The 15,034-nt window shown below is 55.2% G+C and overlaps 1 protein-coding gene across 1 annotated transcript; it reads right to left on the minus strand.

Moving 5' to 3' along the window:
• Positions 1–2,887: 2,887 nt before the first annotated feature.
• On the minus strand, positions 2,888–14,808 carry TNFAIP2 (TNF alpha induced protein 2). The gene is made up of 12 exons (XM_084792435.1): positions 14,534–14,808; positions 11,855–12,219; positions 11,002–11,632; positions 9,327–9,441; positions 9,043–9,165; positions 8,767–8,867; positions 8,122–8,220; positions 7,563–7,686; positions 6,703–6,825; positions 6,313–6,468; positions 6,052–6,173; positions 2,888–4,741 (listed from the first exon to the last, which is right to left on the minus strand). Exons 2-12 carry the CDS (start codon positions 12,198–12,200, stop codon positions 4,600–4,602), a joined length of 2,082 nt encoding a protein of 693 aa, XP_084648561.1. The 5' UTR covers positions 12,201–12,219; positions 14,534–14,808; the 3' UTR covers positions 2,888–4,599.
• Between the last annotated feature and the right edge of the window lie 226 nt (positions 14,809–15,034).

Genomic DNA, 15,034 nt, shown 5'->3' on the forward strand with positions numbered 1-15,034 from the left:
GGGACCATCATAGCTCCTTTCCTGCTGAGCCTCCAAGAACACCTGCTCCCGTTCCCTCAGTTGTGTGTTTAAGTATAAAAAGCCAATATCTGCAGGTGGCTCAGTTGTGAAATCACTCCAGCGACACTCACAAGCAAATTCAAACATATATTCATCTAATAATTTCATGTATTTGAAGGCAGGATATGGCACAGTGTTGTGTATTGTGCTATCCCCCTTAACATTATATGACCTGAATTTTTATTTTTTTTTTATGACCTGAATTTGATAGTCAGCACCTAGGGACCTTCCTGCCTCTTGTCATAGCTGCACAGGCCTCCATTGTGTTGAGACTGCGCCCAGCTGCCCGCTGATGGGCACTTTGGGAGTTTCCAGTATTTTGCTGCCACAGTGGAAGTGACTGAGCCGACACACTTGTCCTTTTGTACAATTGCTGGGTTTCAGATCAGGTGAAGTGCTAGAGAAGGTCTAGCTAGCTTCCAGCAATGGCTACTATTCTCCAACCCCGCTCCACGGGGCTGTGCAAAATGATACCCTCAGTACCGTGAGAGAGGCGGCCCCGTACCCAACCTCCTTACCCAGGGTGCTACCATTACTCGAGTCTTATAAGGAGCCACAATCTTTTTCTGCAGACTTCCCAGATTAGCTCAGTTTCTCTCTGTCTCCCAGCTCTGCAGCCCCGCCCCCCCCCAAGGCCTTCCTCACCACTGGAAGTAGCACCTCAAACCGCAGGCTCTCAAACTGCTTTTTAACACAAGCCAGCTCTGTCCAGTGTCCTCCCTACCCCTCCTCTCTCCTGGGGGCTCCTCTCTGCCTCCTCTTCTCAAGTCAACAGCCCGAGGGGTCCCTCCAGGTCCCAAGCCACTAAGTCCTCTCTTCAAATTCTAGAAATCCTTCCTTTACAGCTGGAGTGAACTGGGCCCCGGACTGTCTAACTAGCTGCTCTCTGGCTTGTCCTCCTGACAGGGTCTCCCCGCATGCCTTGTTTACACCCTGTAAATCCACGGTCGTTTCCTACAGCCCACCTTCCTCTAAGTGCTGCTCAGTTCAGCTCTGTGCTAAGGGCTCCCCCAGTCTGGGGATCCTGGCCACCTGTCTTCTGAGGGCCCCCTCATAAGCCACAGCTAGAGCCGCCCACCATGCTGCATTTAGTGCTCAACTACTTTCTTACTTGGGGTTGGCCTGGGCCTCTGTAAACAGTGGGCATCGAAGAAATGAAGCCTCAGTGTGGGCCCTGGTGCGTGCGCAGCTCTGCTTGCAGTAGCAGAGATGAGCTCAGGCACAGGTGACCTCTCCCCCTGCTCGGCATCCTGGAGCCTGCGGGCCTGATGGACAGAGCCTCTGCCCCCAGCCCGGTGACTCACTTCCCCTCTCTGGGGCAAACCCTGCTCCTTGGATTTCCCTGGAGAAATGACTGGTGGAGAACCCAAGTGGCAGCCAGGCTGCTGCCTGGAGCTGGGCCTTACCGCTGAGAGCCAGGAACCACTGGGGTCTCCCAGGTGCTCTCATCCTTTGCTTTGCCCCTGGCACTAAACATCTGATCCAGAAGCTTAGTTTCCCCTGGTCTTAGCCAAGGGGTCCCCTCTCATCCTATTGAGGAGGTCCCTGGTAAGGTAGGAATTCCCTGCACTTTGTGGAGGGGACTCAAACCAGCACAAGTCTGCAGTCGGGGGAGCAGCGCTGAGGGGTCCTGTCCCAGCTGCGTTCTGATCTCCAGCCAGCCTATCTTCTCTCTCTGTGGTGGGATTCATTCCACCCCTATCCCATGGGATTCTCCAGCCAGATGCAAGTGTGTGTGCACACCCACACCCACACCCACACACTCATGCACACCATACTCACACAACAGTCATACATACGCTCATATACACAGACACACACACTCATACACACTCATATACACAGACACTCACACAACACTCATCACAATACACACACACTCACACAACAGCCACGCACACACTCATATACACACATACACTCGCACAACACACACACACTCATGCACACTCATATACACAGACACTCACACAACACTCACCACAATACACACACAACACTCACCACACACATAACAGTCACATACAGACATCCTTACACGCACACTCATAACACAGACACATATACACAGACACTCACACTCACACAACATACATATGCATTCATACATACTACACTCACACAAGTCATGCACACACTCACACACACTCATATACAGAGACACACATACTCACACAACACACAACTCATGCACACCATACTCACACAACAGCCACACACACCACACACACTCATACACACTCACACACACACACCAGTCACACACACACTCATATATACAGTCAGACACACACACACACACATACTCATGTACAAACAGTCATACACATCTCGCACAACACACACACACACACACACACACACACACACACATCCCTCATCACCCCCTAGAATTCTTCTGGAACTTTGTGGAGGGGGTTGTCATGGTGCCTTCACTCCCTAGACTCTACTCTGCCCCAAATCCTAGGTCAGAACTGGGGTGCAGAGGAAAAGGCTACCATGTCCTTCCTACAGTACTTGAGTCCCAGCATGAAGTTAACAAGATGGCAGGCGGCACCTCACCTTCCCATCAGACGCTGCCCCCATCCTCAGGACGACCAGTCACCAGCTTACAGGCAGAGAGAGAGGCAGAGGTGCAGGGATAGGCCTAGGTTCGTGGAAGCGGGCCGACCTGCTGTAGGCTGGATCACAGGAGCTGGGGAGCCAGGACTGTGAGTGTGAACCAGAGCCAGAGCAGAGAGTTTGCAGACACTAGGAGGTTGCAGTTGCTAGACACAGCCCAGCCTTTCCTCCTCCTCGCAATTCCCCGAATAAACCACTCCACAGCCATTTTTGAAATCAGTTTTATATCAAGCTATAAAAAAAAATTCCCCTGGGTTCTGTCCTGAGTACACACATACAAAACCAACACTATAAAACTAATATTAACAATATTAATGTCATCAAACAAGTTAACACCTATGAGAATTCGAAGGCTTTGTTCATTGCTCACACTGGCCACCTCCTGGCCAGTTTTGTAAGGCAAAGTACCTGGGAAAGGGGACACAGGGAGAGGAGGGGCTTCAGTACCAGCCTGGAGCCATGAGGAACCCAGGCTGGGTGGATGCTGAGTAGGTTGTCATGGCTAGAGAGAAGCAGGGGCTTCTCTGTTTTCCCTGCGTAGGGAAACTGACTCCCTGTTTTCCAACGTAGACCCTGTTTTCCAGCGTATGGGGATCCACTGGTCCCCATAGCCAATGACTAGTGGGTGACATGGCAGATAGGAATTAAAGTTGCAGCAAGAATCAAGGCTGCTAATAAGTCTCAGGCGGATTCAGTGCAATCAAGGGGTCCTAAATCACAGTGGAATGAGAAACAGTAGACCATGGTGCCCTGCGCAACATATGTAGCTGTCCCAGGCTCTGAAGTCAGAAGTGCCTCAGACAAGAGATGTAGCTTCTAAAAACTGGGAAAGACCAGGAAATGATTCTCCCCTGGGGCCTCCAGAAGCAACAGGCCCTGACCACATTTAGATTTCAATCCTGTACCAGACTTCCGATTTGCAGAACTGTAAAAAAAGATCTAGTTCAGGGCCAGGTGTGGTGGCGCCTGCCTTTAATCCCAGCACTTGAGAGGCAGATCAGGCAGATCACTGTGAGTTCGAGGCCAGCCTGGTCTACAAAGTGAGTCCAGGACAGCCAAGGCTACACAGAGAGACCCTGTCTGAAAAAAAACCAAAGGAAAAAAAAGTTCTAGTTCAAATCCATTAGATGTGCGGAAACTTGGTACAGCATCAGTAGGAAGGTAGGAAGCCTAATTAAGCGCTTGCTGGACCCCTGCATTCCACCTGGACTCCAAAGGGTGGACGCAGAGAGGCAGCCCTTCTGCTTGATCCCACGTAGGGGAAGGTTCAATCTGAGAGAGCCCAGGAGGTCCCCGGCTCTACCAAGACCTTCTGGGTCACTCGGTCCCCACAACACACACAGGGGCAGCCCACGGAGAGTGGATAAGAGTCCTCCTAGCTGAGTGCCGCCAGGAGCCACTCTGCAGGGTTGTGGGCCACTATGGAAGAGGTTCTGACCCTAGCTCTGCCATGGCCCATCACAAACCTCCTTCCGGGGTCCAGATCAGATATAACCTTTTCCTTCTTCCTTCGTTTTCATGGTAGCCCTGGGCTGAAGGAAGCAGGATAAATGAGGCTTCGTTGCTGGTCCTAGGGGGCTGGAGGGGGCTGCTCAGAACCAACCAAAGGAGGGGACCAATTAAAAGACAGACTGTAGTGTAGGAAGGCGGAGGGCAGTCCACTCAAGGTGAATAATCATTTTCAAGAAGTTTCTTGCACACTCGCTCACATGTCAACTCCCCGCAGTGGGATCTGGGCCCCATTGGACTAATCTTGGCTGCCAGATCTTGTTCCAGAGAGAGGGCTGGGCAGACACAGCTGCAGAATGTGGGAGGATGGTGACGGGGGTCACGGAGCCAGGGCCATTGAGCATGCCCGACTGGGATGGCGCCTGATGTCCGCTGGCTGCTCATGAGCACATCAGACTCTTGTAAAAGCTAACCAACTTTTATAAGTGAAAATAGGGGCCTGGACGTCTCCTGCGCTCCGGTGCTGACGTCCAGAATATTCCGGATACCCCTGACTTCGCTGCTTGGTAGGTTGCCCTTGATGGCCAGGATGGCGTTCAGGTGGCCTTTGCTGGTAAGGAGAGAGAGCATCCTGTCACCCCCACTGGTCACAAACAGGCCTGACTCCAGGCCCTGCATCAGAAGCTGCAGCCAGCTAGCTGCTCTGCCCAGTAGGCAGCTTTGCCTTCCCCGTCTCTCTCCCTCTCCAGCCCACCAGACCTTTGCACTGGCTGTTACCCTTGAGGGGGGCACCTCCTTCTCGCCCTCTCTAAGTGCTTCTGTCCTCTCTGGTCAGCACTCTCTGTGATTCAAGATGATTAAACTCTACAACCTGGACGCTTCTCTTTCTGCCTGATGACCCCATCATGGTTAGCCCTCGCTGGGCTGTAAATTACAGGAAGAAGACTGATACCCAGGCTGCCCAGCACTTCACTGCACCCTGGAGAACAGAACAGCACAGAGTCCAGTATCCAAGATACTGATAAATGACTTTGGTGTGATCAGGAAAGAGGGAGTGTGCTCGGGTCCGTGGGCAGGTGGATAAACAGGTGGGTAGGCGAGAACGTAGAGGGATGGATGGGTAACTGCATGGAAGGGTGGGTGGGTGGTTGGATGGATGGACAGGTGGACAAGTAGGTTAAGTAGAAAGATGGGCAGAGCAATAGGAGAATGGATAGATGGGTTAGCAGAAGGACAGACGGATAACTACACGGGAAAGCAGGTAAATCGGCTACGTGGATGGCAAGAGAATAAGTGCATAGATTAGCGCATGGGGGCTTGTAGGGATGCAGGTCAATATATGCAGATAGATGACTGAACAGGCTGGGTGGGACAGCCACAGACTAGATTAGGCTCAGCTAGGTCAGCCAGACTCAAGACCAATTCAAACTTTCACATCAGAGGACCCAACCTGGGAAGGAACACAGTCCACGGTTCACAAGGGCCTCAGACAGGTCCTTAACAGGAACGTGAGGGTGCAAGTCACCCCCAGGCTGAGGGATAGACCCCGGTCTCACGTTCGTCTTTGACTAGCATTATCACATAAGGCTCAGCGCATGAGTTGTAGAGCATGCTACCCAGCCTTGTCACGACTAGTTATGTTGCCTTGGTCACATCCCTTCAGTTCCCCCAGGCCTCAGCTGCGCATGATAAAACATAGGCAGCCTTTTTTACAGGGCTCTGGTGACGTCAAATGTTTGTGCTCCTGGCAAAGGTCTTAGCATGGTGCCTGGCACCCAGGTATGGGTCAGAGGTCATGACCCTATCTTGGTGGAGCCTTAGTAGTTGAGTGGTCACGAGGGGACTCTGATCCCAGCATCCTCAACGCACAGTGGGTCCCGGGCATGGACAAACCAGCTCCTGGGGGCCTCTAGTGCTCACCTGAAGTCGGGGTAACAGGTGACGTATGTGGCCACCTCAATCTTGATAGCACTGGGATCTTGTAGGCGAATAATCTCGGCGATGGTGGGGAGGGCACGGTACAGCCAGGTTGCGGTGGAGCCCTGAAGAAATATGGCTGGTTGATGGATGATGTCCCTTTCCTCTGGGGACACTAAGAGAGACTCAGAGAAGCAACTGGCCAGGCTTGGAAAGGCCCTACGGGGGCTCTCCAGGGCCCTCAGGGTGGGTGGGGGTGCTCACATTCTCAGTGCAGAAATGCTGAATGGCTTCAGCGTTGGCCAGGATGTGCTTTGCCAGCTGCTGCTGCTGCTCGGCTGTCCTGAGGACCAGGCGCCTTTTGCTGAGCCGGATGATGTACTCTTTCACCAGGTGCAGGTGCACGGCCTCCATGAGTTCCTGGGCAGGCAGAGGCCAGGGAGAGTGAGCCACCCACTGACACCTACCCCCGAGGGGCTCCTCTCCTCCCCTGGATTGAAGCTCCCAAGCCCAAAACCCAGGCATACATAGAGGTGAAGTGTGAACATGGGTGTCTGCATTCCCCCGTGTGCATGTGTGAACACACGTGGTTGTGGGGTACTGAACACTGCTGGTCATCATGCATTTCCAGACTGTTCCGATCGCTGGCCTTACCTCCCGGAAGCAATCCTGCAGCTCTGAAAACTCAGGCAGCCTGACGTCCACAGTAGCAATGATCTCCTCCAGGGTCTCAACTGGCTTTGCCCAGCGGGTCTGGGTGAATTTCTTGAACAGTGGCTGGGACAATCAAGAGGCAGGATGTCTGGTCACACCCGGAGAGGAAGGGCGGCCAGGCGCAGACACCCTCACATAGACACTCATGACCAGTGGGGTCCCAAGGGCTTTCCCAGGAGCTGGCTGGCTTTCAGGTCCCTGCTCTGAGATCGGATGCAGAGGCAGTCTGTTTGTACCCTCTATCCAAGGTCATCCAGCTGTGGCTCGGGAGAGCCTGGACAGCCTGTCTGCAGCCCTGAGGTCTTTTCTACTGCCTCCCTCTTAAATAAATAAATTCCTGCATAAACAAGACCTTGCGCTTGGCTGGACCTGAGCCCTGTGCCAGGTCGCCCAGGGTCACCCTGTGGGCTTTCCATACCCACAGGCTGCCCTTTGCAGCACCTCCAGTCCTGAAGGTAAGCAAGGACCGTCTCCTCTGCTTCCTGAGGGGCCCCTCAGGAGAGGGAACCCAGCTATCAAAGGTCCTGAGCCCCAGGAACTGGGAGCCAGGAATGGGGGTCGGGGGTGGGGACTGAGCCTTCGCTAGACACTCCTAGCTCTGTGCCCCTTCCAGGCAAAGCCAGGATGTGGGTGGCCAGCTGGAGAGCACTTACGGTGCCACCACATGGACATCCCCAGCAACACTGCACCTTCCCATCTGTGCCTCCCACATGTCTGAGATGGGTTCTTCCGTAGTCCTCTCCCCGCCTTCCCCTCTGTGCCAGGCCTCAGGATGCTCCCCAGAGCGGGGCTCCTCATACCTTCAGGTCCAAAAACAGGCTCTGGAGCAGGGTGTCAAAGCCATGAGCCTTGATCTCTTTCAATGGCTCCATCAGGTGCCTCAGAGAGTCATGAGGTATCTGCCACTTCTGCTCCATAGATGTCCTAGAGAAGGAAGAGGTGACAGCCTGCTCAGCCTACGACACCGCACAGTGGTCCTTGGGCTAGCCTTCCTTACTTAGGTCTTTGATCTGGGCCCCTCAGTATTTTCCACATTCCCTGTGGGATCCCGCCCAAGTCTCCCCGTGTATGCCCCATGCCCCAGACACATCCCCTTCTGCCTCTGGCAAGTCTCCAGCTCTCCAACCTTTGACTTCTGCCTCACGGGTTGTTGTTGTTGTTGTTGTTGTTGTTTTTAATAAGACTGAATTAATAAATCAATTGCATCCTGCTGACTCTTTGGGCACTCCACCCCATGGCTGTGGCTGCTCCCGGCCCAGTCATTTCCTCACAGCCTTGTGACCCTTAATTCCCCTTCTTTGCCCCACCCACCTCCCATCTGCCCTGTCTCTCCATCAGAAACATCTGCCCAGCACTCACCGGAAGGACAGGCAGTTGTTGATGTTGGCGATGATGTTGACCCTATAATTTCTCAGCGGTTTGCTTTTCTCTAGAAACTCATCAAAGGTGCGCTGGTAGCTGACAAAACCAGAAGGGGCGGGCCTTCAGGACCAGTTCAAACACTGGGACAACATAAGCCACTCCCCTCGGTCTGCGGGCTGCTGGGAGGGGCCATAGCTCCTAAACACCATATTACATACAGGCTGCAAAACCTGAGCTCAGAGGAGCCAGAGTCCTGTTAGGGCTGCCCTGACTCTGGGGCCCCACTCTTTCCCGGTCCCCTCTCTAACTGGGCGGCCAAAGGGTGTTCTCAGAAGTGGGGAGGAAACCCGGGAATTCTGAGGGCGTCATGGGAAGGGGCAGCAGGGCACTCCCATCCTCATTATATATCTTCTTTGAAGCTACAGACTGCTCTGCCAGGGAGCTTTGCTGATGAGGAGGAAGGCAAGAAGCACGGAGTCACTGTGGAGGTCACCCCACCAGAGGCTCTGCTGTCCAGAGGATTCTGGGCTGTAGTTGACAGGGCATGCCAGGACTGACTTAGCTTGGCTTCCCCCATCCTAAGCACAGAGGGCCATGACTCTCAGAGGCGCTGGGGACCCTGTGTGCTGTGGACACACCTACCTCCTCAGTAGCGCAGCCAGCTCCACCAGCAGCAACTGTTTTATCTGGGCCCCCACATCGGAAGTGATGTCCTCAGCCTTGGCCTGGCCTTGCGAAATAATCTGCAGGGAACAGAGGGTGAGCATAGGAGCTGCCTCTCTGGACTGGGGCAGGTAGAGCATGGGAGAGAGGTGCATGCTGGGACATGGGGCTGGAATCCCGGTGACCTTCTCCCCACCAAAGGCGAGCTGTGGCTGTCCCTGCACACCATGGGCCTGCGTGGGCAGATAGTGGCACCTGGATGATGTCAATTGCCAGCTCACTGTGGCAGTGGCCATCCAGGCTTTGGGGAGCCTCATCCTGGGCCCAGCGCCGAGACTCTAGCTCCAAAGCTCGGGTCATGAGCAATTTCACGTTGGCCTAGGGGGAAAATAAAATACAGGTCAGAGTAGCATGAAGCCTGTCACCAAGCTCAACCAGAAGTGTCTGTCGCACTCTGGGAGCCCTGTGTCATGTCTCTGCTCTTCTCTTCCATCTCTGCCCTGGCCCTCCCAGGCCCGATCCCTAACATTAGAACTCACCACCTCATTGGACAGGAACACAGCCTCCAGCAACCTGATCTGCTTGGGAGGCAGGAGGCTCCCAAGACTGATGCCCTGCAGCTCCTGTGCCAACTTAGGGCTGTTCAGAATCTCACTGTGAGCAGAGAGATACCGGTATGAGATGGCACCCCCCAGCAGCACGCCCTTAGCTTAGCCCACCACCTCGGCAGACACACCCCTCGCCTGCTGATCATGTCTGACCACAGTCAGTTTAGTTCAGGCTGGACTCACCCTGCCTTTTCTCACCCCCCACTCTCATCCACTCCTGGTGGCCTGGAGGTTGCCTTGTATACCTGGCAGCCCTCATCCTTTCTTGACCAGCTTATTGAAGGAGTTTCCTCCTACCCCCTCGCTTCTGCCCTGGCCACCAACAATGCCTTTGCCCCAGAGCTAGCTCTCAAATCTGATCTTTCTGTCTACCCCAGGGTTCCCCTTTTGCACAGATACAAACACAGCTTCTGACCTCGCTGGCCTTGCAAGCCAGTCTCACCGCTCCCACCAGGGCAGCCCTGTGGCTGACCAGGAAGGGCTGTCCTGGAACTGCCCCACAGAGCTTTCTTGGTGCCTCAAGTGGCCCAGAGCTCCCAGGGGACCTGCCCAGCCCTGGCACTTCCTAAAGGCCCTTTGTTTGCCTAGAACCTTAAGAATGACCCTCTCTGTGCCCTTCACCCAGTTTGGATGCACGTGAGCCACAGTTTGGTCCTCACAGGCCTCAACATGCCTCCCTTGGCCTCCATGTCCAGGCTGGCTTTAGCTTCCTGCTTTGCAGCTGCACCTCAGATCAGGAGACCCCAGAGTCTCACAGGGGCAGGAAGGTGATGCTGCAGGGAGTGGGAATGAGTGTCTGGCACTTCCTGATGAGTCAAGGAAACCCAGCAGGCGCTAGGTCAGGGCCTGCTGGCTCTGGAAGTCTCTGCCTGATTTCCCTGTGTCTTGCTGGCTTCACCTACCACCCCTGCTGTGTCCTTTCTCCGACCCTCCCACAGGAAGGCTGGACCTAGCTGAGTACCAAACTGTCCACCTTGGGCACAGCCAGTCTCCTGCCTGAGGTGTTCCAGATCTCAGTGGGCTCCCAGTGTGAGTCTGTCTGACAGAGGCTCCCCAAGAGGGACACCTAGTGCCACGCCACTGTTGCTGTGTTTATTGTTTGGGGTTGTTGAGACATAACAGCTCAGCTCGGCTCCCAGAATGTCACTCCCCTTGCCTGGAGAACTGTCCTCCCTACTTCTTTCTTGTACGCCCTGTCCCCTCCCTACCTGACTGTGCATTCATTAAAACGTGAACTGACTCAATACATAAGACTCCCTGTCTCCCCCTGACCTGGTCTTCTCTCAAGCCCCCATGATCTGGCCTCCCCCGTGTCCAGATGCCTCTGACCCAGCCCTTCCTACTCGGTTTCATCTGATGTGGGGGTGGGGCTAGGGCTGAGGTTCTTCGAGAGTGAAAAATAAAGTCTGTTTTCTGTGCCTCCCTTTCCCCAAGTGCAGAATGGAAAGGTCCAGGAAATTGAAGTCAAAGCCAGTCTGTTGGGTACAATTCCCGACTCTCTCCCTTTCACCCCATCACTGGCTATCTGGCTCAGGTGTCTCAGCTCCCCTTCCTACAGATGCGGGAGTGGGGGGAGGGGCGCATCCCAACCATTGGCATTGCTCACTTTGGGTAGAAGTTCTGCACCCAGAGCAGCAGCAAATAGGTGTCCCTCTCACACAGCTCGAACTGCGCCAAGGTGCACAGGTGAGCCGCAAAGTGCTCGTGATAGCTCTCAGCATAGGTGTGCACCACATTGAACTCCTCGGGGAAGAGCGGTTTCAGACGCTCCACCACAGCCTCCAGGTCCTCCTTCATGGTGAGGCCCATGTGAAGGAACCTGCTCTCGGCCTCGGAACGGCCGTCGGGCACCATGGCCGGCTGCGCGTCCAGGCGCTCCGCTGCCACCTCCGCCACGACGCTTCTCCACAGTTTCAGCCAGCGCCGCGGGCGCGTGGCCGCCAGTGCAGTCGCCACGGGTCCCTCCGCCGCCCGACGGTCCTCAAGCTCCTGCTGTGACACCACGGCCAGAGCCTGGCGCAGGCGGTCGGGTGCAGCCTCCAGTGGCCGCCGCAACACCCCGAGCACCTGGTCGCGAAGCATCACATACAGCGCCTCCACCTTGCTCTGTCGCCACACCAGCTCCTCCTCGCTCGAGCCACCCGCCGCTGCTGCAGCCTCCAGCTCTCGCTCCAATGAGAGCACCTGCCTCGCTGCCTCCAGCTGCCCGCGCTCCAGGGCCTCCTTGATCTCCTCCACTGAAGAGCAGAAACCCGCGTTAGGCCGACAAACCCACTCGGGACAAGAGGAAGCTGAGATTCCAGGGACCAATACCCCCAATGTCCCAGACAAGACCTGAGGAGAGAACCCCGTGCTCTAGACTCGCTTTAGCCGGTCCATCTGCCCACTGTCTTGGCTGGGTGGTTTATGAGCCTCGCCCACTTGGTGCTATTCTGGCCCCAGCTACGGCCACAGCCTACCTGTGGGTAGTGGACCATCGGGCTCGGGCTCGGACTTGGGCTGGACCTCCGGATCGGATAATCTAGGCTGACTCTTCTTCTTCTTTTTCCCTTTGGTGAAAACACTGAACATGTTGGCCAATCCTTTGGACTTCTTCTCCTTTTTCTTTGCAGACTCCTCCCCATCAGGAGCCATGCCAGCCTCCTGGGCTGGCATCAGGTCCTCGGAGGAAGCCTCTGACATGGAGGCCTCTGATTCTGCCTCAGATGTGGAGCGTGACTTTTGGAGGCTTCCAGGGAAGTCCAGGGTCCCTGGGACAGACTGCTGGCCAGGAAGCCCTTGGAAGAAAGTCACCATCTTCAGCATCACTCACCCTGGCTCAGGCCTGTAGATGAAAAATGAAAACACCAGAAATCACTTCCTTGGCCATGAGTACTGTAGCGCCCACGGCTTGTCTCCCTATGGAGGGAAGAGACTGGAGGCTTCAGAGTCCCAGACTGAAGGCGCAGTCTCTGCTGTGGGCAAATCCTCCCTTGACAGTGCATCATCCTCTTGGAGGCAAAGGAACATAAGAAGAGAGGAGATGGGACAGCAGAAACCAGGCTAAATTCTTCACAGCCACTCAGGAGTCATGGAACCCTAGAACCCTTCCCACTGAGATCAGCCCGCCTCCTCCCTCTGCCTCCTTTCACCGTTTTTTTTGGGGGGGGGGATCTGTTAGTTTGTTTTTGTTTTTGTTTTGTTCCTGGAACTCACTCTGTAGACCAGGCTGGCCTCGAACTCACATCATTCTGCCTGCCTCTACCTCCCAAGTGCTGGTATTAAAGGCGTGCGCCACCAAGCCCCATGCCTTTCAGCATTCTTATCTAGCTTTGGGGTCACAGAGATATACCACAAGCGAAGCAGAGCAGCTGTCCTGGGACCACAAGAGGAACAGAGCCTGTCCCTTACGCTGGCCAGACTTCAAACCCTGGACAAACGACCCCAGGGAGCCTTTTTTTTTTTTGCATGTGAGCAAGGCACAGGGCTCCCTGAAGTCTCAACAGCAACTTGAGTGGGGAACCCACACTGCTTGGTTTCCAGCTAACTCTGTTTGCTTACAAATGGGGTGACATAATTTCACAAAACCTAGTTTCCACTCCCTTCCTAGGCACCCAGACCATGTCTTCTCTCCCCAGCATGTGTGTTATTTTGTTTAAAATAACCTTGTAGTCAATGGCTTGAGCGTCCTCTGGCTTTTCTCACGCCCACATCCCCTGCTGTGCCTGGATTGGCAGACTGAGGAGGATAACCAGAGGAAATAAGGCTAGCCCAGAGGGTCCCATTACCAGGAGTTGGCCTGCCTCTCTCAACCCCAAGAACAAACACCCCAAGCTGTAGCTTCGGGTCATCAAAATGACCTGAAGTGAGCCAGGAACAGCCCTGTAAGGAAGGTAGGAATGCCCATCGCCACACAGGAGGAGAAAACGGAAGCTGCAGAGGCGGGCGCTTCCCTCAAGCACAGTGGACTCTAGGGTCTCAGATAAGCCCTTTCCCATGGCTTCTCTGCCCCCACCAGCTTGGCCACCTGGCCCATTTCCTGGGGGACTTGTCCGATAAGGAGGGCATAGATAGGGCACCCTGATTAGACAAGAACCTGGGCTCCTCCACCCTAGCTCTTATCATCCTCGCCAGGTACCCTGAACAGAGACAGCCCCTCCCCTCTCTCTAACCTCATGAGGCCTGAGAACTCCAGGTAGGACCAGGTAGTTTAAGGCCTATACCAACCTATCCCGTTTGCATGGCAAACACCCATAAGGGCTGGTCTGGCTGACAGAGCTTCAGCCCCAACCTGAATGTCTGGCCCTAGTGCCCTCCAGCGCCAGAGGCTGTTTGTACAAGAGGGAAAGCCCAGCTGTGGGCTCGGCCACACCTCTCTTTCTAAGTCTAAACAGTGCCCTTCCTCACCTCAGTAGCTCATTTTCCCCATTGTGAGATGAGGATGAGCCCTCCCTCTCACTCCTCCTCACACTCTGCTCGGAGGATGCGGCAAACTCACAAGCCAGAAGGTTGGCACAGGATGAGCCTTATAGAGCGAGTCCCCTGTGTCCCTGGGACTGCAGGCTCCCCCGACCCGGGGAGGAGGGGGGCGGGGCGCAGGAGGTGACAGGAGGAGAGTGATGAGGCGATGTTTTGAAGCATCACCCAAGCTGGGCCCACTGAGGCAGGAAAGGGCCTGCTCAGAGTCACATGGGATGGCTACATCTGGTGGCTGGATGGTGTCACCTCCTTAAATTCAAGACGCCATTGGACCACAGAGAATCTCACTGGTCTAGCAACCTACTCCCTCTGTTCCCAGGTGATGAGAGCACACGCATGCCCCCACAAGAGACCACTGAGTCAAGGGAGACCCATGGGTGCCGGGACCCTCCTATTGTAAACCTGAAACTCCCTAGCTTTTGTCCCTGTTGAACAGGAAAGAGCCCTTCGCTGCCCTTCCGGGGACCCCGGACCCTGGCGGGAGGGGCTCAGAATAAACCCTGTAGGTCCCTAGCACTGGGTATGCTGGAGGTCAAGGGACCTCTAAATATCCCGCCCGCGTCTCTTTGGCCACTCAGGGCCATTCCCTCGGGGAATCCTGTCGGAGACTCTCTGCCAGAACTAGATTAGAAGCTACGCAGAGCAGTAGGGACAGAGGCACAGAGGCAGAGGTCACTTACTGTGTCCGGGACAGGACGCCTTAGTCCTGGCCCTGGCTGGGCACAGCCTGAAATAGTCGCAGGCTCCGCCCGGGCTCCGCCTGCCTCACCAGCTGCAACCGCGGAAAATCCGCTGGCGGAGGCCAAGGCCCGGTCGATTCCAGAGCTGGGGGGGGCGGGGTCTGGCCAATAGAGAGAGGCGGGGTCACTTCGCGGTTCCCAACAGCTTGAAAAAGTGTGGCAGAGCTGGCCAAGCGTGGCCTGGGTATGTGTGTGCTGGGAAGGGCATCAGGGGGCCCACGAGTTCCGTTAGGTGTCGGGCCATTGTCCTACGAAGGTCTCTAATTGGCTGCGTAGCAGGGAGCACGCCCAGACCCGCTGTCCCACGTCACAATGTCAGCACCTACTTAGGTCTGGGGAGTGTCCTCTCCCACCTCAACGCCTAAGGCCACGTGCTGTTAAATCTCGGACCGCTGTGTCCATGGAAGACTGGAAGACAGGCAAGCTTCCTGGAGGAAGCAT

Source organism: Acomys minous (assembly GCF_964271855.1).
Source record: "Acomys minous genome assembly, chromosome: 8".
Classification (NCBI taxonomy): Eukaryota; Metazoa; Chordata; class Mammalia; order Rodentia; family Muridae; genus Acomys; species Acomys minous.